At 50.3% G+C, this 22,723-nt stretch overlaps 1 protein-coding gene across 1 annotated transcript in view; it reads left to right on the forward strand.

Moving 5' to 3' along the window:
* FRMD1 (FERM domain containing 1) overlaps positions 1 to 22,723 on the forward strand; it is a 574,048-nt gene that overhangs the window by 303,600 nt on the left and 247,725 nt on the right. Inside the window, exons 7-8 of the mRNA XM_085611901.1 lie at positions 655 to 720; positions 15,779 to 15,847. Of these exons, the coding sequence (XP_085468027.1) occupies positions 655 to 720; positions 15,779 to 15,847 (135 nt within the window). The remainder of the gene's footprint in view (positions 1 to 654; positions 721 to 15,778; positions 15,848 to 22,723) is intronic.

Raw genomic sequence — 22,723 nt, forward strand, 5'->3', positions numbered from 1 at the left:
TAATTTAAAAACATAGCCATCCTCGATATGCTGTGAGCTTGTCCTAAACTGTGAAAGACAGCCAGTAAGCCAGTGTCTGCAGGATCCTTGCGCAAACAACCCAATTTTTAATGCCTGATGTCCCAAAGACGCATTCTGTCTATGTATGTGTATAGTGTGTTGTGTGGTGGTATAAGGTCTACCAGATAGCTAAGGCTGTCTGTAGTAAGATCCAAAAATAAGTTCAGTAGCCTAATGGTTTTCTTAGGAGTGTCGCAGCCCCCACCTTCCACACTGCCGAATGCTGAGATTGTTGAATTTCAAGTCTTCCTAGTTTTGAGCTTACCTTGTCTCTTTGCCTACCACCACCTTAAACTACCTGTCTCTTTATCTCACTCTTGCAGGTTCATTTTCATCCTTGCTTTCTCCTGTTGTTACTATTTTGCAATCTTACTCCTCCTTCCTTTTCTGCATTTCTCTGTCTTTCTCTAGGTTTAAGTTTGATGAGAAAAAAAGACTTGGTCCCAAAAAATGTATGCTGGTGCCCATAACCTGCAACCACCCGCACAAAAGACGCGCTGCTGTGAGATGAGTTTGCAATGCTGTCTTGAACTAGGTGTGCATGGAATCCAGCAGTTGTGCTTTATTCTAATAAGGTTTGCATTGTTGTTGTAGGATAAGAAGGAAGCCCATTCCACTTTGTATCTGGTCTTGACCTTGCGAGGACTCCAAATTTACCAGGTAATGTAACTGCGATGACTGTCACCCTCTGTAAACTGTCGACTGGTCTGTGCTCACAACAGTGCACTCTTTTGAATGGGCTTGCTGCAATTCTTTCTAGGTATGGGTAGTGGGAGTGTGACAGCCTTGACTAAGATATACATTGCTAAATACGGTCTATCATATTATATGGCATGGAACTCACAACCTCAAAACGGAATCCTCTGAGAAAATTGAAGGTCGACTGTGTAGAAAATGTTTGACCCTAAGGAAAAGTTTGTCTTTGGAGGCGATTGACTTTGAGTTGAGGACAGATGGGGTTACATTTTAGAGGTTGTGCTCATGTCCTATGTTATTCATATCGACCGTAAAATTGCCTACCCTAATTCCATACATAATTTGATTAAAATGGAGTCTGCTTCTGATTTAAATATCTGTTATACAGTTCCAAAATGGAATAGTTCACTGCATTAAAACAAATTTGTGGGGGGGTGGCCAACTGCCGGGAGAAATGGCCGCTCACTAGCGGAGCTCCCTCACGATACTCCCTAAATATCCGTGCATGCCAGTGTTGCCCCGATTAAGAAATACCTGAGACGACCGTCAATTGTTCCCGGGAGGAAAGAGGGCCCCCCAGCCGCGTTTGGGCCGGATCCGATGAAGAGAGCTGCCAATCAGGAGCTGGACTCGAGCTGTGCTGCGGAGGATCGAGGTGTGGCCTGGAGGGCGCGTGCCGCCAGGCTCTGCTGATCTACAGCTACAGTGCAGCCCCCATCTGCTGCTTCCTGGGGGGGGGGGGGGGGGGGGGGCGCTTTGATGACCTTGAGCTGGTCCTGCTTCCGCCTGAGGTGAGGCAGAGAAGTCCCCGGTGATTGGGGTGCCGGACGGGCGGTGCGTGTATTGGTCTGTCAGCAGCTGGCTAGTGAAATACATCAACTTCCCATTGGGGCCTAGCGGGAGACGGCAGAGGCCTACCCACTGCACTCCACTTTCCCTAACCGGAACTGGCCCCTGAACCTCATACTGAGCAGCTGAGGGCTGCTTCCTGCCGCGGATTCCCTTCGTTAACGGCGCTGAGGGCTGCGGCTGTAGCGGTCGCTGTGGGGCACCTGGGAGGAGCGATCCGACTCCCCTTCCCGGCTGCTCATTGTCCTGTGTTGCGTGGCCAGATGCCTGCGGAGCGGACACATGCGCTTGCTGTCCCCTTATGGAGCCGATACTGGTGCCCCTGGGGGCGCGGGAGGAACAGGCTCCATGCAATCAGCAGAGCAGAGGGGAACTATTGATAGTGCCACTGCCCATCCCTTCATCAGCTGCCGTATTTGAGGGGGCTCACAATGAACATACAGGGCTCTTAACCCAGCAGGAGTCCCTCCACTTGCCTTCAGGGACTCCAGCTCACAAGTTGGCTATCTATACAACGCTAGTAAGACACCAAACGCAAAAGGCTACCCTCGGCACACCTCTGGAGGTGCTTTCTCCTAAGGCATTTCTTTCAGAGTCACCTATTCAGGTGACACCTCTTTGCACTCCCCCAGAATCATCAGCCAGGTACGATCTCTGGGGCGTTGGAGTTGAGAGTCCTGTTACAACTGCGCCTGGTGCACGCCGCACACATTGTTGACCCCCAACCTTCCTAGATGACTGTTTGCGCCTCTTGCTCACCTCCTTGCCGACGTGCTCAATAATTATTTATTTATTTATTTATTTTAGGTTTTTATAGAGCGCGTAGTCACCCTCGAGTATCCCAGCGCTGAAACCTCGGACTCCTAAGGGGGGGGCACAGGGAAGCTTCGCATAAATCAGGGAAAAAGGAGGGTTTTGAGGGACTTCCTAAATCGTAGGAGGTTTGGTTCAGCTCTGAGGTTCGAGGGGAGGGCGTTCCATTTTCTGGCCGTGTTTACCGAAAATCTGCGGACGCCGATGCGGGTTTTCTTCACCCTAGGGACAACGATAAGGTTTCCCTGTTCAGACCGGAGCGCTCTCGGCGGTCTGTATGGAGTGATCCAAGTGCTCAGAATGGGGGGACCAGCGTCGTGCAGGACCTTGTGTGCCAGGCAGAGGGCCTTGAAGGCGACTCTTTCCCTCACGGGGAGCCAGTGAAGTTTTCTCAGGGCAGGTTTGGCCGATGTTCTTGCTGGGGTGTCTGTGAGCAGGCGGGCTGCGGCATTTTGGGTTTTTTGAAGTATTTGGAAGGTGGCTTCCGGCGCCCCGAGGTAGATAGCGTTGCTATAATCTAGCCTTGCTAGCACTAGGCCTTGAATTAGCAGAAGGCGGGACTGGAATGGTAGTAGGGGGAGCACCTTTCTGCATGATCTAAGTAGCCCATAGCAGATGCCGGCTGTTTTCCTCGCCTGTGTCCTAAAGGTGAGATCTGTCTCCAGCCACACTCCCAGACTCTTAACCTCTGTCTTAGGGGAGGGGGGTCACCCATACAGGCGGGCCAGATGTTAGGGGGGAGACTCGAAGTTTTGTGACCGAGGAGAAGGATCTCTGTTTTTGACCCGTTAAGCTTTAGGTCAGAGTCGCCCATCCATTGATGGACGGTGGAGAGGCAGTCTCGCAGGTTGGAGGGCTTTAGCTTGGGGTGTGAGAGGGTCACCACCAGCTGAGTGTCGTCAGCATAGCTGACGATCGTGACTCCGAATGGGGCGACCAGCTCCTCCAGTGGGGCCATATACACGTTGAAAAGCGTGGGGCTCAGTGAGGAGCCCTGAGGCACTCCACACCGGAGGGGGATTGAGGGGGAGCGGCTTTCTCCTTCCCAGACTTGGAAGGAGCGTCGGGAGAGAAAGGATGTGAGCCATCTCAGCGCACTGTCTTGTACGCCAGTATTCTCTAGGCGCTGGGCTAGGACCTGGTGGCTGATGGTGTCGAATGCCGCGCTAAGGTCCAGGAGGACCACTGCCACTGATCCTCCTGTGTCCAGGATTTCCCTCGCTTTTTCTACGGCCGCCAGGAGGGCGGTGTCTGTGCCCTGACCTGGTCTGAAGCCTGTTTGGGAGTTTTTTAGGAGATGGTTTGCCTCTAAGAAGTGGGACAGCTTTTTATTTGCAAGCTTCTCCGCGACCTTACCTATCCAAGGGAGGAGGGAGATGGGTCTATAGTTGGATAAGTCCGCGGGGTCTAGCGACGGCTTCTTCAGAAGACCTTTAACAACGGCCTCCTTCCAGCTTTGTGGGACTTCTCGTTGGGCAAAAGAGGTGTTAATGAGGGCCGTGAGTCTAGCTGTAATGGTCCGAGCGATGTTTTTAGTGAACCGTACGGGAACTGAGTCGCTGGGGGCCCCACTTTTCGTGGCTGCTAGAGTAGTTGTCACTTCTTCTTCTGTGACTGGTCCGAATGAAGCTAAGCAAGGGGGTTCGGGTTTGTCCGTGGGGTTTCCTGGCGTGAGGGCACGATCCTTGGCTATTCCAGGGGTGGCCTGATTGGTGGCAGGTAGGGAAGAAAGGATTTTCTTAATTTTGTTGTCGAAGAAGTTAGCCAGGTTGACGCATTTCTTCTCGGCTGCTTTGGGGTCCAAGGGTGTCTGCGGGGGGGCTGGAACATGGAGGAGCTCTTTAAGGATGGAGAACGTCTCTTTGGCAGAGCACGAGGAATTCTTTATTCTTTCCTCAAAGAAGGAGCTTTTTGCGCTGTGGAGGGCTTGTTTGTAAGCCTTCATGGCTGTTTGATAAGCGTTTTTGTCCGTCGCCGATTTGTTTTTTCTCCATGTTCGCTCCGTCTTTTTGCACTCCTTCCTAAGAATGTTCAGGGGCGGAGTGTACCAAGGAGCATGGTTAATCCTTTTTACATGCTTAAGAGAGCATGTTAATGGGATGAGGCTGTCTAGGGGGTTGGTAAGCCAGCTGTTGAATTCTCTATCGGCGGTGTTAGGGTCAGTTGAGAGGGGGCCGTCGGATTCCCTAAGCTTCACTTCCCATTCTTCTGGACTTAACTTGTGCCAACGTCTGGTTAGTATCCTGGTTTTCTGTTTAGGGACCGAGGCGGGCTGATAGGACCAGTGCATAGGGACCAGAAAGTGGTCAGTCCATGGAAGGGGGGTAGGGTCTTGGGTTTGGAGATTCCTAATGTTGGTGAAAACTGGGTCTAGGAGATGTCCTTTCTCGTGAGTGGGTTTCGAGTTCAGGAGCAGGAGGTCAGCTGACATGAGGTCTGCTAGGAGATTAGCGGCAGTGTTGTCTGCCGGGTCTAAAAAGTGTAGGTTCAAGTCCCCTAGAAGAAGGAAGTTGGGCGTTGCTATTGTTTTTAAAAGGATGTGGTCCATCAGAGTGCTTGAGAAGTCACCTATCGAGCCTGGTGGTCGGTATACCAGAAGACCCGATAGTGAGGTGGTGGGGGAGATCTGGAGGGTGAAATTGGGTCATACTTCTGGAACTTGTCCCCCACAGGTGGCCGCGGTGACACGGATCCGGCGCCACCACCAAGGGCTCGCATTGCTCCTTGTATCACTGAGCACACTCAGGGCATACCTGTTTGGAACACCTGGAACGCCGGGGTTGTGCTGCAGCCCCACATCCCCTCTTTGAAGGGCACGCATCAGTCGCCGCTGCCCCAGGCGCTATCTGGCTGGCAAAACCCGACAGGCCGGCTTGGAGCTGATTCCTTTTGCAGGCAGCGGTGAGTAGCCAGCTGGACCCCACCTGTGCCGGCTGAGACTGAAGTGCTGAAAACACCATGGCGAGCGGCCGGGGCGGCTGCAACGCACTCCAGACGAAGCTGGAAAAATACGCTTGGCAGACGCACAGACCTCTTCCACAAAAGCCAAAAACCCATCAAAACCTGCGTTGCTGGATATTCTGGTGGCCATCACCACGGTGCATACATCGCTGGAGGGCCGCATTGACACCGTCGCGACTGAGGTCTCCCTGATCAGGGCGGATATGCGCAGGACAAACAAGTGCCTCTCTGAGGTGGAATCCACTACCAAAGACCTTGTGACTGACTCGGATCTGCTCAAGCGCCAGGTTGCGGATCTGCAGGCCAACCAGGGACTGTTAACGCACCAGCTCGATGACTACGAGGGCCGTATGCGCCGCAACAACGTGCGCATTTTGGGTGTGCCTGAACAGGCGGAGGTACAGGCAGCCGATCTTTATCTTTATGTTGAGAGCCTTGTACTACAACACCTCCAACCTAAGGGACTATCCAAATACTTTTCGATTGAAAGGGCACACAGGGTGCCAGGTGGCAGGCCAAAGCCAGGAGCTCCACCCCGTCCCGTCCTCTCCTAGTGCGGGTGTTCAACTTTAGAGATCAATATGTCATACTACACTCAGCAAGAGTAAGCCCGCCGGTCACAATCGACAACAGCACAATCACTTTCTTTCCTGACTTTACATTACGTGTGCAGAAGCAACGTCGCAGCTTTTTGGAGGTAAAACGAGCTCTGCGTGAGCAAGAAATCAAATACGCAATACTGTTCCCCGCGAAGCTATATGTCGAACCGGAGGGGAAGACCTGGTTCTTTTCCAGACCAGAGGACGCATGGGACTGGCTTGAGGGATGGCACACAGTCGAGAAGCGGAATAACAGGGACCGCCGAGGGACGGGTTCGACAGCCACAGTCGGACGATCGTCAAAGACCCACAAAGCCGGACAGCGTTGTTGCCGATGCCTCCTCGGGCCAGAATCAAACAGAGGAGTGGTGAGACCCTGAAAATTTCTTAACTGCGATCCATCTTGGTGAACTTATTGGAGTCACTGTACTCTGGGTGCTGCGCCCACCATCTGTAGGATGCCTGGGATTGCCTGCTGCAGATCCAGAAGACAACGGACACGTAACTATGTATGCAGAGTGGGGCGATGGGGACATTCATTGACTGGTATTATCTCACGGCCCTACCTCCTCACTGGGGACGAGTACTGGGGGCATAAGTTTGTTACAAGACACTGCTATGGGGAGTGGGGTTCGTACACGCTCCTACAAGTTTCTTAGGGTGGGCGAAAGGCACTCTGCAAGTTTGGGGAGGTGGGTGGTTTCTTGCCCGCCATGCAGGGAGGCAGGGAGGGGGGTGGAAGGTTTTTTTTTTAGGGTGGGGGGCCTTTTGACCGTTTTTCTTTTCCTTGGTTGGGTAAATTGCGAGTTGGGGGGGTGGACATCCTGTTCACTGCATTTCTCCATCATGCATCCTACTCTGTACTCTGTGTGTTTTAGTGTGTATTGTTCTTTGTTTTTTGGGTATGACAAATATGACTGGTTCCACGGAAAGGCAATCACTGTGTACATGCTTTTGGTAACTCTGTCTCTGAAGATAAGGTGGTCTACTACTGTGTCCTCCCCTTGGGGTGGTCACAGGAAACTCTCCCTGCAATGGAATGACCATATAATGGGACGCGATCAGTAAGACAACTAAGAAGGGGCACACGCTGTTGTCGTGGAACGTAAACGGGTTGGGTGACAAGATCAAACGGGGTATAGTACTCCAATTTTTTAAAGACACTCCCCTGATATAGTCCTTTTACAAGAGACGCACTTGCTTGGTAATGCCTGTAGGGCTATGTCGCGATGGGGTTTCCAATTGGTGGCTCACTCTTCTTTTGGTTCTGGCTCTCGGAGAGTGGGCATAATGGTTCTGAAAACATTCCCCATGACTATCGATCTTGTTCAAACTGACGCCCTGGGTAGATTTGTTGCCACCTCTGGGATGTGGGAAGGGTGCATACTTAATCTCCTTTCTGTCTATGCACCAGGATTGCATACCCAAGCCTTTGCAGACATTGGGGACCTCCTCTTACCCTTGCCGGATGGCAGAGTATTGATTGGGGGTGAATTTAATTCTATTGTCTCCGATTCTCTTGATCGGTGGCCCCAGAAGGCCTTGCCGCCCTCATGCATGCGGATCTATAGCTTACTTGGGGCGATGGGCCTGGTAGACGTCTGGAGGAGTCTACACCCGGCCGAACAGCAGTACACTTTCTACTCAAGTTCTCACCTAATTATATCCCGTATAGACTACGTATTGATGCTCGCACATCAAATTGGCTGCATGAAGGAAATACAGCATTTGGCTAGGGGTATCTCTGACCACTCACCTATCCTGTATTGCCTGTAGGTGGGGGAGCTCACAGTTGGCCGTGTAGCCACGATCAACTCCTGGTACCTCACGATCCCCCAATCAGAGATAAGATTGTCAGTGAGTCTGACCTTTATTTCCAGGAGAATGTCGGTACTGTAGACTTGGCGGCAGCACGATGGGAAGCCTATAAAACTGTCATACGGGGGAGTGGCTCTGGCTCAGATCTTGGGACAGCGAAAGGAGAAGTGTGCAGATATGACTGTCTTACAGGGAGACATCCTATCTTTGGAAGAATCCCTCCGGCTTGACGACTCGGCAGAGGTGCGGTGGAGAATACACATTAAAGTCACGGAATATACAGACTTGGCGACTGAGGCTGCCAAGTCGTGCCACAGGGCCACACTCAGTAGAATCTACGTCATCGGCGACAAGGCTGGCAAACTGTCAGCCTGGCTAGATCGTAGAGACCATTCCCGTAGAGTTGTGGATTAAAAGAGAGAGACAAATTCTCTCTCTCTCGCCTCACTGCCCCCCAGGACATAGCAGATGCATTCTGCCAATACTACCAGTCACTCTATACGTCTTGAACTCCACATATGGAGGAGGAGGCCTCCTTGCTTTTGTGAGATATCTCTTTGCCCTCGCTCACTGACCAGGAGCGCTCCGTACTTGACCTAGATATCACAGTCACAGAGGTCAAAAAAGCCATCCACGACATACGCGGTGGGAAGGCATCGGGCCCTAATGGCTTGCCCATTGAATTGTTTAAGCCCACTCCGGGCACGATAGCGCCCTATCTCACCGCAATGTTTCGGGATAGTAAGAAGGGGGGGGATGCTGCCCGAGGATCAGCGGCTTGCTAATATCGTAGTCAGTCATAAAGTGGGCAAGCCGAGTAAGAAATGTTCCTCTTACAGACCCATCTCGCTGCTCAGCTGCGAAGCTAAAATCCCCCCGAAGGTCCTTGCCTCCCGGCTGCTTGGGGTCATTACCCATCAGGTCCACCCAGACCAGTCGGGATTTATGCCCGCTAGAAACACCTCCCTCAACCTGCGCAGGCTCCATGGAGTGGTGTGCTGTGCTGACACAATTAGAGAGGACGTTGTCGTGGTCTCCCTTGACGCTGCTTCAGCATTTGACACCATCGAGTGGCCTTATATGTTTGCTGTCCTTCATAAGCTGGGCTTTGGGCCCGAGTTTACCAGCTGGGTTTGGCTTCTCTACCAACAGCCACTCGCTCAATTAGTGGTTATTAACAGGAAATCTCCCCTTTTCACTCTTGGTAGGGGCACCAGACAGGGATTCCCCGTGTCTCCGCTTCTCTTTGCCCTGGCCCTCGAGCCTCTGGCAATGTGGGTCCGTAATGACCCTGCCATAAGGGACCTTAAATGGACGTCCAGCTGGGAAGACCTTATATCGCTGTATGCGGACGACATCTTGCTCTATCTTGCGTCCCCGGCTGTATCCCTCAACGTGGTCCTAGACATATTCCAGGTGTTTGGTAGATATGCTGGCTATTCTATAAACTGGTCCAAATCGGTGTTATATGCCCTCTATGGAAAGAGGCCTGTGCTCCCCCCGGGATGTCAACTGGCGGAAGCTGTTGACAGCTTCAAATACTTGGGGATCTGGGTCTCTAAGTGTCCGTCCAGATTTTACGATCGCAATCTCCTGCCACCTCTCATGCGTCTTAAAGCGGACGTCTTACATTGGAAATCGCTTACGCTCTCTCTTTTGGGGCATGCTGCCCTGTTCAAAATGATTTCCCTTCCCAGGTTTGTATATGCTCTCCATAATACTCCACACTCCGTTGCACTCTCGTACTTTAAGGAAATTGACTGTATCATACAGGACCTGTGGTGGGAGGGTAAACTGCCTCGTATCGCGACACACAAGCTTACGCTGGGTTGGTTCGATGGTGGCATAGGACTCCCAGGCATGCGGAAGTACTACTGGGCATCACACCTCGCGGTGATTAACCAATATATGTATAGGCCACAGGGCGACCCAGCCTTCCAGATCGACAGATGGCTCCTTCCGGGAGGCAGCTTTGAAGAGGCTGTTTATGTACGGTCATTGAAGCCCGCCCTGACTGGCCCAAAGGGACATGCGGTGCAGGTGTGGAAGGCGGCTACGAACAGTTTGGGCTGGGAGAGGGAAAATTACGCAGGTTACACCACTCTGGTATAGCGAGCAATTGGGCAGGTTGATTCCCTCAAGGGGTTTTGATCACTGGGACCTTATCGGTATTTCCAAGGTGGGCGATTTGTGGAAGTCAGGTGGGGTGGTTCCTTTCTCTTGGCTGCAGCAGGAATATGAGTTAGCGCAATTGGAATATTTCACGTATCTCCAAATTAGACATGCCCTACTGGGGGTTCTCCCTAAAGGTAGTGAACTCCCCGCTTCCTCCCCGTTTGAGGATAGAGTACTAGATGGAGATCTGCCGGAGAAGGCCATATCACTCATCTACAAAAAACTGGTCAACAACATGGCAGATCCCCTGACTCATCTGAGGGTTAAATGGGACCACAATGTAGAGGGATTAGATGATGACGAATGGTTGGCGGCGGTGGCATCTACCCGGGAGGTGGCTATATCTTCCAGGCTTCACCTGGTGCAGCTGAAAATTCTCCATAGAATCTATCTGTCTGGGTCTGTCTTGGTTCATATGGGATATGGCTCAGACGGCTACTGTATAAGGTGTTGTGGGCAAGAGGGAATCTTTGTTCACACACTTTGGGAATGCACGACCATCCAGAGATATTGGGAGGCAGTAGTGAACCTTATGGAGGAATTGTTTGGGGGGCAGAAGATAGAAAGTAACATTAAACTAGCCCTCCTAAAAATTTGGAGCCCTACGGACCTAAACTCCAGGGAGCGTGTTTGGGGCTGATGGTGGCAAAACGCAATATTGCAGAGGGCTCAGAGCCCACTGTGTATCGAGGACTGGGGCAGAGATATGGACTGGTGTATGGTCATGGAAAAGTCTGTATATGAAGCCAGGGGGTGTCCGAATAAATGGGCGCAGATCTGGGGACAATGGAACACCCACAGAGGGGAAATATGTGAACCTCCAAGATCGAGGGAAGATGTTATAAATGGGACCTGAATATGTCTAAATGGGGATAGAAAGTATTGTTTGTGACTGCTATGTCTTCAGTAGCATTTATAGTATAACAAAATTGCCATTGTATATGTACTGTGATAGTATCATTGTTCATGGCTTAATTTCAATAAAAAAGATTTATAAAAAAAATAAATTAATGTAAATTTGACTGTATGTCTATTGAAGAGTCTCGTTTTGAATTAAAGGTATGGCTGAAGACACGTTAAAGTATGTAGTTATGATCATTAAAACTATTATCAAAATGTTGGACGCCTAACTTCATTTGTTTGCGTAGTGACTCATAGACATGCACTTTTGCTTAGTAGCAAACCTAGCTACCAATGCAATAAGGTTTTATTCTAATTTTAGCTCTGAATGTACCCTGTCCTGAGAAATCTTTTGCCAAGCTGAAAGTAGCAACAAACCATGTACATTATGTGATTGCCCATCACAAGACATGATGGGCAAGCTATTCACCATTATGAGCAACTGACAGACTCAATCGGGAGGGGGGCAAAGGACAAGCGGGCTACTGGGCCTCCTTTGCAATGACTGGGGTCATTTTCTTCTGATGTTCTGGAATCTGTCCTACCATGACTCACCAAAACTGGGCCAAGGCAACCCCTTAAGCACTTGACACTTAGTGGTAGTGATAGCGAGCAGTCACAGGCTTCTCAAGGCGATAGCGTGGGGGTACATCAAGCTTGGAATTGAACAACTGGTCAGCAGCACAACTAATTGTCCGGTACTTGTCTTTTAATGAAAGAAAGTACTTTAATACAGTGGCGTAGCAAGGTCAGGTGGTACACGGTGCTGACAATTTCTTGTCACCCCCGGCTTAACATACAAATACAAACAAATAGCATGCATTATAACATTTACATTACTTACCAAACTCAATATCATAGAGAAGAGGATGATCACAATGAATCAATGAACTAAAAAATGTATGAAAAATAAATTGAGCATAGCACTTATAAGCTTCAGTAATAATGCACTACTAACTCAACAGAATGATGTGGGGTGACTGACCAGCACAGCAGCAGATAGGTTTGGTTGCGGTTGAGTGAAGATGAGTCACTGAGTGTTTACGTCTTGCTCACAGTACAAACTGCAGAGACAGACTTCGGCGGAAAGAAACACCCCTTCCCTTTCCTTAGCCATACTCTCTCCACTACACAGCGTTGAGTTCAGCCACGTTTCGTTGCATTTGTTGACTGAACTAAAAAGTTTCAATACGTATTATGTTGACTTGGTGAGGTTAATCAATTGTCAGATGAAGTTAATAAACTGGTTTTGAATATTATGATTTTTTTTTTAAAGTGTTGTGAGCCCACAATTTTTTTTAATTTTAAAAACACATATTTTTGCCATTTCGTCACCTGCCTCAGTGATGACACCCGGGACGGCCCGCACCCACCGCACCCCCCTTCCTAAGCCACTGCTTTATTAACCTTGAAAACAAATTACTACACACCACAAAATGCAGTTACAAATGAATACAAATGCAGGGCCACTCTACGAGCTTTAAAGTCCCATTTGCTTTCACCTCTCGCTGTAGCGTACGTGCGTGGTAGGTTTTCAGGCACAGATACCGTGCTGCCCCTTGCATACGAGTTTGTGACCTCAGTATTTACAGTCTCTGCATTATTCTTCTCACCTAAATGTGAGTTTTCTTGTCTGATCATGTGGGCACATGCACACGTCCGTTCCCTCCATTGGAAGGAAGTGTGCTTCTGTTCCGTCCTCTTTGGCCCTGCAGCAGCTGATGCGGGTTCTGCCCCCTCTAGGCTGCTACAGCTGTGATGGCTGTCGGCGTTCACGGGTCGAGGGGGATAGAGGTCACAGGTTCACTGCAGGTCTCATGCAGGCAGCGGGGCAGCTTCAAGGCCACATGGTCCATGTCGGTGTCAGCTGTTGAGGCCATACAGGCCCAGTAGATTAAAGTGGTATAGTGGAGGCCAGTTGGCCTTCACCCTCCTGACACTAGTCTAGTCACGACTACTGTTAAACAACAGGTATGGTGCCACCACCGCTCTACATGCTAAACCCATGACAGGGATGATAGGGCTAAAATGAGGGGCACACTTTGTGCACCCCTCCAGGTCCAGAAACGTACTCATCCCAAGAAACAGGCCTAGGGGCCTTTGCACACACGCTTGATTAATGTGAAGGTCAGGCCAAAATAAAAAGTTAGAATACAAGATGTTCACAGGTGGGCGCTCAGGACTGGTGTGCACAACCATACACCATTCAGGGGGCATTCCTATCACAATAATCATGAAATATAATATTGTGACTAGTTGAAGGACTCCGCACGGTTCTGGAGGACCATCAACAGCCCTTGTTTCTCAGACCCGAATAAATCTGGGCTAAGTGCGAATATTCTCCCTGAACATTGGAGGCAGTATTTTCAAGGCCTGTATAACCATACCATAGACACACAGGAGGAACCGCAACCAACAGTTTGTTTAGTCAGCAGTGGACCGGTCTCTTTTTCTTTAGCACAAGTAAGGGCGGGAATAGATGGCCTTACTAGACATAAGGCTCCAGGACCAGACGGGATCCCGTCTGACCTCTTTAAATGCAATCCAGAGGTATGGGCGCCCCTACTGACAAGGGTGCTAAATGCAGCAATAAGTTCCTCTATGCCAGGCTCATGGTCGTCTGCAATCATTGTGCCCATTTTTAAGAAAGGGGACAGGGATAATCCGCAATGTTACCGCCCAATATCTCTGATTGATGTATCAGCAAAGGTTCTGGGTCGGGTGATTCTAAATAGGCTGATGGACTGGGCTGAATCCACTAATATAATCACTGACGTTCAATATGGGTTCCGCCCCGGTAAATCCACGGTAGTGCAATGTAGTGAATCTTTACCTCATCACGGCCAAATACACATTAGCGAAGGAAGGGGTCTTCTATCTAGCGTTTATGGACCTCACGGCGGCATTTGACTGCGTGAACCGGAGAAAACTGTGGTCCCTGATGGCCAGTCAGGGTGTAGATATAGCTATAATTAACATCCTGCAGTCCCTGCACCATAATACCTCCGCCGCGGTAAGGTACACTCAGGAGGGGGATATTACAGATAAATGTGTATGCTCCAGTGGGGTCAGACAGGGGTGCATATTGGCACCTTTCTTGTTTACGTTGTATATCAACAGGTTGGATGCCGCCCTGTGCGATATTCAGACAGACGTGCCGAGGATAGGGGAAAGAGCAGTTCCTGTTCTGCTTTATGCAGACGACACGGTGTTACTAGCCCGTACCCCCCATGGGTTGCAGTTGCTAATCGATGGCTTTGTGAGATTTATGGAGAGTCTGGATATGTCCCCGAACCTCACAAAATCATACGTGATGGAAATGGGGAACAAGAAAGGGAAATCGTACAATTTTTCTATTGGGACACACATACTAGGTAAAGTTCCAGCATTTTCCTATTTAGGTATAATATTCGACGGCCGATTAAACTTCAAGCATCTACTCGATAATAAAGCCATGTCCCTGATTAAATCTACAGGTGCAATTATGAACTGTGGACAAAGACTAGGGGTTTGGACTCCGGACGTGATTTTAAAATTGTATAATTCAATCTGATGTGCCAAGGTTTTGTACGGAAGTGAGGTCTGGGGATTTGTAAAGCTTAACAATCTACAAAGGGAGGAAAATAATTACATGAGGCGCTTGTTGTTACCGAGCAGCACCCCTGCCTTTATAGCGCATGAAGAACTGGGGGCCGGGTACATCTCGGATACCATAGCAGTTAAACCCCTAGCATTCTGGTTGAAAATTTGGCTAAGTGAAGAGCTTGGACTGACAAGGATGGTGGTCCAGGATTGCCTCACGCTGGACCATGCTATGAAAATCCCTTGGTTAAAATATGTGAGGGATGGTTTTCATAACTTGGGTCGCTCAGCCCTGTTCTGCGATATAGACACTATAAGCCAGAAAGACAAGACGGACATTAACCCCTTCAGTGCCCATGACGAGCTGGACTCGTCATGGGCCGCGGTTGCGCTGTGCCCATGACGAGTCCAGCTCGTCATAGACCCCGCCCGCTAATGAAAGCGCCGGCACAGGGCGGGGAAAGGGGCGGGCACTGAAGGGGTTAAAACACTGTTTTTAAAGTTTAGTCAGTCTCAACGGGAGACTACCGAATTAGGAAAGGAGTCTGTCGGAAATTATATTCTAGTGAAGTCTACCCCGACTAAAGCACCTTATTTAATCCTTCTGACCAGTTCTCATGAGAGGTTTTTAATAACTCGTTTAAGATTAAATCTGATAGACCAAATCCTGGCATCTCCAGGGGGTTTTATGAGAAATGTAGAAGAGAGAGGACCCTGTGGCTGCGACGACCTGTCTCCACAGGATATCTCTCATTTTCTTTTTATCTGCTCATATTATACTTATCCAAGGAGAAGGTTTTTAAAGACTTTACTCAGGAATACTGGCATTAAACAGATCTGTGTTGCCTTGTTATTTCTAAAAATGTCCTCAGATGTTCTTACCCTCCATTGTGTTGTAAATTTTTTAAGGATTGCATTTAAATTAAGAACCTCAAGAGGGATTGATAATAATTAGAATTGAGTGTGTTGTCACTTCTGATCATTGATAATTTTTACGGTGTTTTTAGAGTATTTAGAGCTTTTAGTCTAGGAGGTGGACTATAATGTTAGTGGACATATCAATATAGGGAAGAAATGTTGATATGTTTAATTCTGTTTTCATTGTGAATGCTTTTATGATTTATTTCAAATCGAATAAAGAACTATAATAATAATAATAATATTGTGACTATATTGAATTTTTATTGTACCTTCACTTTCTTCGGTCAAATGTTATGTGTGGCAAATGAATACAAAAAATAAACATGAGTTCACATGCAAGGTGCAGATTTAAGTCAGTCTTGATCATGGTTCATTAAAGCATGTTTTTTTCCTTTTAATTGCAGGAGAGGAGCCGCGTGCGTCAACTGCTGTACGATTTTCCTTGGTCAAGCGTGGGAAAACTAACATTCCTTGTAAGCACTGGCATGCAGCTAGTCCTGTTATTGTTCGTGCTTCGCTCCCTGGGCCTGAGGCTCTGGCGGAACATGCCGTTTTGCTGAGAGTGTGTGTGGCGCTACTCCCAAAAAACACATTTCAAGAGGGCGCGTTGCTGTTGCGCGGTCTTACAGATTCATGTGATCAGAGGTGTGCTGTTTAATCCACATATAATAATGAATTAAGAACTGTGGTGAGTGACTTAAATCTCAAGTCACAACAAATCGCCGAAACTGTGCTGCAGGTTTATTGCGAAATCTTCACAATCGTCACATTTGAGGCTGCTGCAAAAACACACGACACGAGGCCTTGAACAACGTTGCCACGCCCTCTAGCGCAACACGGCAATGAATTCTCAGCGCCACCCGTCAAACACTGAACATGGCAGCAGTGCAGCAGGTGCAGTGACACCGGGGCCCAGTGCCATCGGGGGTCGTATGGTCCCTGATTTCTGATTTTTATTTACTAGCCTTCAAACTATCAGGGGGGCCTTGGTGCTTGCTTGTACCACCTCTGCCAGGGCACTGCTGAACAGAGCGCACTCACACCTCCGTTCCTAAATTTAAATCTTCTCATTCAATGGACGACTGTTTCTAGTACACGTAAACGACTGCTGTGCTGGTAGTGTGGGTCTTTGAACAGGTAGGGCGTAGTGTTGTATTGTACTTCCCTTTGATAACGTGAACACAACCCTTGAAGAAGTCCTAATCACGCGTGCGATGCATAGAGCGGCAGGGCGTGCTGCCAAAGCTTCTTAGATTCTCTTTGTGTCAACCCATACGCACCAAATAACCCCGCGTAGAAGTTAAGGAGCCCAACTGGAACAGCTAACCCCCCCCCCCCCCCCTTCCCCCCCAGTCTTTTTAGGTCTCGGCTAGCGATGGCTGCGCTTGCGCAGTCTCGCTCGCGAGAGATAATGACTTGGGAGAAGAGGGGCTTGAACCCGCCCCTCTTCTCCCCTCTTCTCCATTGGCTGGCCTAGTAAATGCTGGCCAGCCATTGGAGAAGAGGTCCCGTCACTCCAATCATGCCCCGTCCTTTTCGGATCGGGGGGCGTGTTTTTTGCGAAAAGTCTCAGGGAGGAGACAACAGCAAAACACGCCCCCGAATCCGAAAAGGACGCTCCCTTTCTCCGAGGCATTTCTGCTGTGCCTCGGAGAAAGGCGGTGGTGTCTTCCGGTGCCCTGTTCCTGTTTACTTGTTATCACCGCCTGCTGACTCCTGGCGCTGAACCTTGGCCACCTTTCCAAAGGCGCCACATTGCATCGCTGGGCCGTGTATGAGAGCGCCACACCTGGCACGCATTTCTGTGACACGGGGGCATGTTCGCCATAACAAGGTCCCGTCACTCCAATCATGCCCCGTCCTTTTCGGATCGGGGGGCGTGTTTTTTGCGAAAAGTCTCAGGGAGGAGACAACAGCAAAACACGCCCCCGAATCCGAAAAGGACGCTCCCTTTCTCCGAGGCATTTCTGCTGTGCCTCGGAGAAAGGCGGTGGTGTCTTCCGGTGCCCTGTTCCTGTTTACTTGTTATCACCGCCTGCTGACTCCTGGCGCTCAACCTTGGCCACCTTTCCAAAGGCGCCACATTGCATCGCTGGGCCGTGTATGAGAGCGCCACACCTGGCACGCATTTCTGTGACACGGGGGCATGTTCGCCATAACAATATCGGAGTCCATCTCTGGCCCTAGGTTCACACAAGGCTCTTAGCTGTCATTCATCATGGTAGACTACGTCACTCGAGCATAGGCACTTGCTTTCCTCCCCCACCCCCCACCCCCATCCCCCCTCTCCAGATCAAGCCTCTCACCAGCGTTGTTCACTGCAGGCAGTCACTCGGTGCCACTCAGTACCGTCTTTCTCTCTCGCTGCAGCTAGCCACGCACACAAACAGTCCCTCATCATCTCTTTAAAAAAGACACAAAGTCATTCCTTGCCCACAGCCATTCTTTGCAGTCACTCACTACAGTTACGATTACGATTAACTCTAACACACTGCATCCTCCGTATTCGCAGTCGATACAATCACTGATAAGGCGCATTCGCACCTTGAGGGCAGTCACCGACCCCAGACACAGTCAACTGACAAATATAAAATGATTGCCTGCTGACACGCTTGGTCGGTCACTACAGACAGCCACTCACCACAGTCACTGTCTCGCTGTGGACACCTACTCACCTTAGACAACACCGCCCTCGGCGGTCTTTCATCCGGGGCAGTCTCATTCTATTTGTAGCTGTTGATCATACGCAGCCTTATCACGGCAGCATGTCATCACTGGCATTCCAACACCTCAGATTCAGCCACTGGCGACTGACTCTCGCAGGGGACGTAGAGCCACTCTCTACCTATATTGTTACCACAGACACTGTTACTCTCTGCAGACAGAATCATTCACTGATGATATTGGACTTCATTGCAGACTAAGTCACTTTCTGTAGAAACGCGCTTGAAGCAGAGACCGTCTCTGCAGCCACCCTCTCACTGCAAGGAGCAGAACACGTCAGAACAGTCACATCGCAGATAGCCATACACATTCCGGGCTAAAGCTTTACTGGCAGTGAATAAAAAACATTTAGATGCACACATCATTCACAAAATCTACTCGATAAACAGAACAATACATTAACTGTTTTAAAATTAAGACACACACTCACGAGACCCCGTTTCACAGAAACTGCAAAGAAACATTGGTTAACCCAGCATGTGTGCAGCCAGACAACCATTCACCAAGAACACAGTTGCGTACCAAACACAGTCACCCACTTAATCTCACAGTCTCTCTCCCGAGACGGTCACTCGCTGAAGACAGTCACTCACCCGCTCTAGACAGCTACTCACCGCAAGCAGGCACTCACAGCAGAGAGGGGTTCGCTGTAGATACGGTCACTCGGCAGACAGAGTGCAGCGAAGGTTGTCGGGTGGGGATCTCCCGCCTGTTCAAGAGAGGTCTCTGGCCATATTTTACTGTTTTACATGTAAACTTACTGCTCCCGAAGACGAAGGAGGGGACAGGGAGGGACCAACGCGGGAAAGGGAGGGGTAGGGACAGAAAGCAGATAGCGAGACAGAAATGAAGGGCAAAACAGGGGAAGCGTGGAAAACGGGATGTAGGCAGGGAGAACTCCTACTTTCAAGAAGCATAGTCGAGCTTAGGGTTGTGAAAGTTGGAGACGGGAAGATTGATAAAATGAGGAAGAAAGTCAATATGATCTTTTACGGGAGGAATGAAAATACAAGCAGTGGGACACCCTCCTCCTCCCGCCCCTCAGTGAGTCTGCAATGAGCTCACGCACGTAACAAGCATAGTGCCAATATCGGCAACAGTTATCACAAAGCACATAAGTACATAAGTACATAAATAAAACACACGACACTGTAATGTAAGTGGAGAAATATTGCTGCAGGTTTATTAGCATAACCAATATGCAAACAAGGTGGGTTATCTTACGGGCGATCCCAGGGCAGGCCAGCCCTATGCCGCCTGCCCGTCTGATAAGCCTAGAGTCACCATGGCAACGCCAACTGGTGTATACCAAATATTGGGAGGGTCCACCCCTCCCATCCGTGGACCACCAGTCCACATGCTTCACACTCCCCCCGTGATGGGTGGGCGAAGCATACATGGCAGCCCCCGGTTGCTCAGACCCACAACCGCCTTTCGGTTAACGGGGCGCCGTCGTTCTTCCAGGGGACCCGCTAAACATCCCTGGGTATCCCGGCTTAGCACCCCGCGGTGCTGCTGCATGCTGTACCCCTTGGTATGTGCAGACCCTGGATCGCCCTGTAACTCCTCCTGCAACACAAAGTAAAATTGTTAGAAAAAAAACCTGCCCCCCCCCCCCCTTTTGTCCCTCCGGACGCCGGGTAAGCGGAGGGGCGAGCAAGGCGAACGAGCGGACAAGAGGACGAGGAGGGGGCGGAGACAGTATAAGTACCCCTGTCTCCTGCCCGCCCTTGCCGGAAACAGCTATCTGTTGGGGTCTCCCCCGGACTAGCCCAGGGACTCGACCTCCCACCCCTGTGCCTTCCTGTGGCACTAAGGCGGCTGCCCTCCAAGGGGCGGGCCGCTGCGCAACCCCCCCCCGGGCAGCCTTACATAGTGCCAATATCGGCAACAGTTATCACAAAGCACATAAGTACATAAGTACATAAATAAAACACACGACACTGTAATGTAAGTGGAGAAATATTGCTGCAGGTTTATTAGCATAACCAATATGCAAACAAGGTGGGTTATCTTACGGGCGATCCCAGGGCAGGCCAGCCCTATGCCGCCTGCCCGTCTGATAAGCCTAGAGTCACCATGGCAACGCCAACTGGTGTATACCAAATATTGGGAGGGTCCACCCCTCCCATCCGTGGACCACCAGTCCACATGCTTCACACGCCCCCCGTGATGGGTGGGCGGAGCATACATGGCAGCCCCCGGTTGCTCAGACCCACAACCGCCTTTCGGTTAACGGGGCGCCGTCGTTCTTCCAGGGGACCCGCTAAACATCCCTGGGTATCCCGGCTTAGCACCCCGCGGTGCTGCTGCATGCTGTACCCCTTGGTATGTTGAGACCCTGGATCGCCCTGTAACTCCTCCACAGCCTTGGGAGTGGCCACCGTCACTACCAGGGCCCCCCACCAAGGTAGACCTGTTTACTTACAACCTGCTGCAGGCCAAGCTTCCCCTAGGTCCAGTAGGAAAAGGTCCATGCCTAAACTAGAGAGGTGCACCCCATCTCCCTCCAGGCACCCTGTGGACTTGGCGTGTACAAGACCATGCCTGATGAAGCCAAGACCTCTTTGCTCTGCGCAACTGTGCATGGCTCCCGATAGGCCTTCATACCTACAGCATACTGATACCGGGCTTCTCCCAGGTCCAGACAAAACAAGTCTACGCCCAACCGAGCCGGCGGCCAGCGGGCACAATCAGGACAGGTTCCCCCATCCTTTCTAACTCCCCCGTGGATTTAACTGGAATGACCTTAAACCTAAAAATAGGCGATGGTCCAAGGTTGCCTTTGCATGGCTAAATAACAATCTCTTTGCCAAGACACTCCTGTCTGGCAGTGCCCATGCGGGAGGAGGTAAGAGTTGACAAGCCTGCCTTACTTCCTCCTTCACTCCAGTGGAGTACGCCCATCGTATTCCATCAGTCACCACCAAATGTAAAGCCTTGCCCTCCCAAAATTCTGCTAGTATACCAGGGAGAGACAGATCAGGGTGACCACAGAGGAGAACAACGCCAATTGTTCTCCTGCAGATTTGTAGCCCAAAGTGTTGGCCCGTTGTTTCCCTTAATCGTATGGACCATAAGCCACTTCCACAACCTGCATAGCTGCCAGCCAGTGCTGGAGGGCGGCAGAAGTTACCCGGTACTGATACTCGCATCAAAGGTACCTGTTTCGTCGAACTCAAGGGCGGGCTACTAAGTGAGCAACCAGGCTCCGCCCTAGTATCCAGAGGTCAAACCCAAGCCCCTCCAAGTTCTGCTGCTTCACCTGCCTGTTAACACGAATCCCAGGGCAGGCCACCGGCCTATAACCCATGCATGGCCATGACTGAGCTAAAATACCTCTGAACAGCATGACAACAGGCTAACCACCAGCATTGCGTTCTGAATGTTTCTGACACTGCCAAGCAACATGCGCATAACTAGAGCAACTGGCACCATGCCATAAAAGTATCAATTCAGCCTTCTATGACACAAAACGTGCCCTTGTGTTGATCCGAGTAGTGCTCCCTTCAAGCCAGCAGCCCTACCCAGGCAACCCGCACCCTCTTGGCACTGGCACACCCCCGCCCCAGCTGCCCTAGAGTGCCTGGTCGTGTGTAGCCACAACCTATGTTTCATCACTGACGTGATATCGGGGTATGATGACACATCTAACTCTACTGCTGAGTGCCCGTTGCACCATCACAAGTATGCCTTTGCCTGCTCAGAGTCTGGCTGCAAAGTTGGATGACATTGACACCCCAGCCCAGAGCGAAAATGGCAGCTTTACAGTATCTGGTGGTATAGACTGTCCCCGTACCCTGATGGAACAGAACGCAATTCCCTTGCTCCTGTTGCGCACGAACCCAAAACCAATTGCTCACCATGGTTCAATACCTTCCTGCTGCTAAACATTCCCTAGCCGAATGTAGACAAATCTAAGTTCTGCAAAGGCTCTACTTCGCAGCCTGCACCACTCTGCCAGTGCCGAGAAGACCTTTGTCATGCTGCCTGGCCTAACCAATCTTGCCCTGTTCTAGAAGCGCCCGCTTCAGCCGTAGAGCAAAAAATTCGCCAGTAACCCCAACTGGCCCTGATGCGAGACAAACCGAGCCAAGGCACAACAGTGAGTGTACTAACTAATAGCAGGTCTAACAGCGTCAACAGGCATCCTCAGCTTACAATAGGTGTGATGGAGTAAGGGTATCCATTGAGCATCAAGATGACAGCTTCCCATCTGCCCGACCGTGGTGGAACCACTCCTGATATTCTAGTACACATGGTCCCTGTTCACCTGTCACTGCCTGATGTACGTGACCTAGGTACATGGTCCCCTTGCATGGCGGCATGCCATTGAGACCAACATTCCTTCCCTGATAAGTGCCACTATCTGCCTACGCTACAATCTTGCCTGGCGTTCTATCATGCCCAGATATACCACGCGATGATTGCTCTCCTCCGTCACTTGACCCGACCACACCTAGAAGAACAAACACAGCGAGAGGAAGCAGCCTGTGACCTGCCCCAAAAACCTCCAACCCGCATCAAACCGACCCGATGGAAAGACAACCAGCGCCTAAAGCTCTACACCCGCGGATGACCCAGGAAATAACCAATCGTTTAACAATCGAGTAAATAACAACAGA

This window comes from Triturus cristatus, chromosome 6, assembly GCF_964204655.1.
Source record: "Triturus cristatus chromosome 6, aTriCri1.1, whole genome shotgun sequence".
Taxonomy (NCBI): Eukaryota; Metazoa; Chordata; class Amphibia; order Caudata; family Salamandridae; genus Triturus; species Triturus cristatus.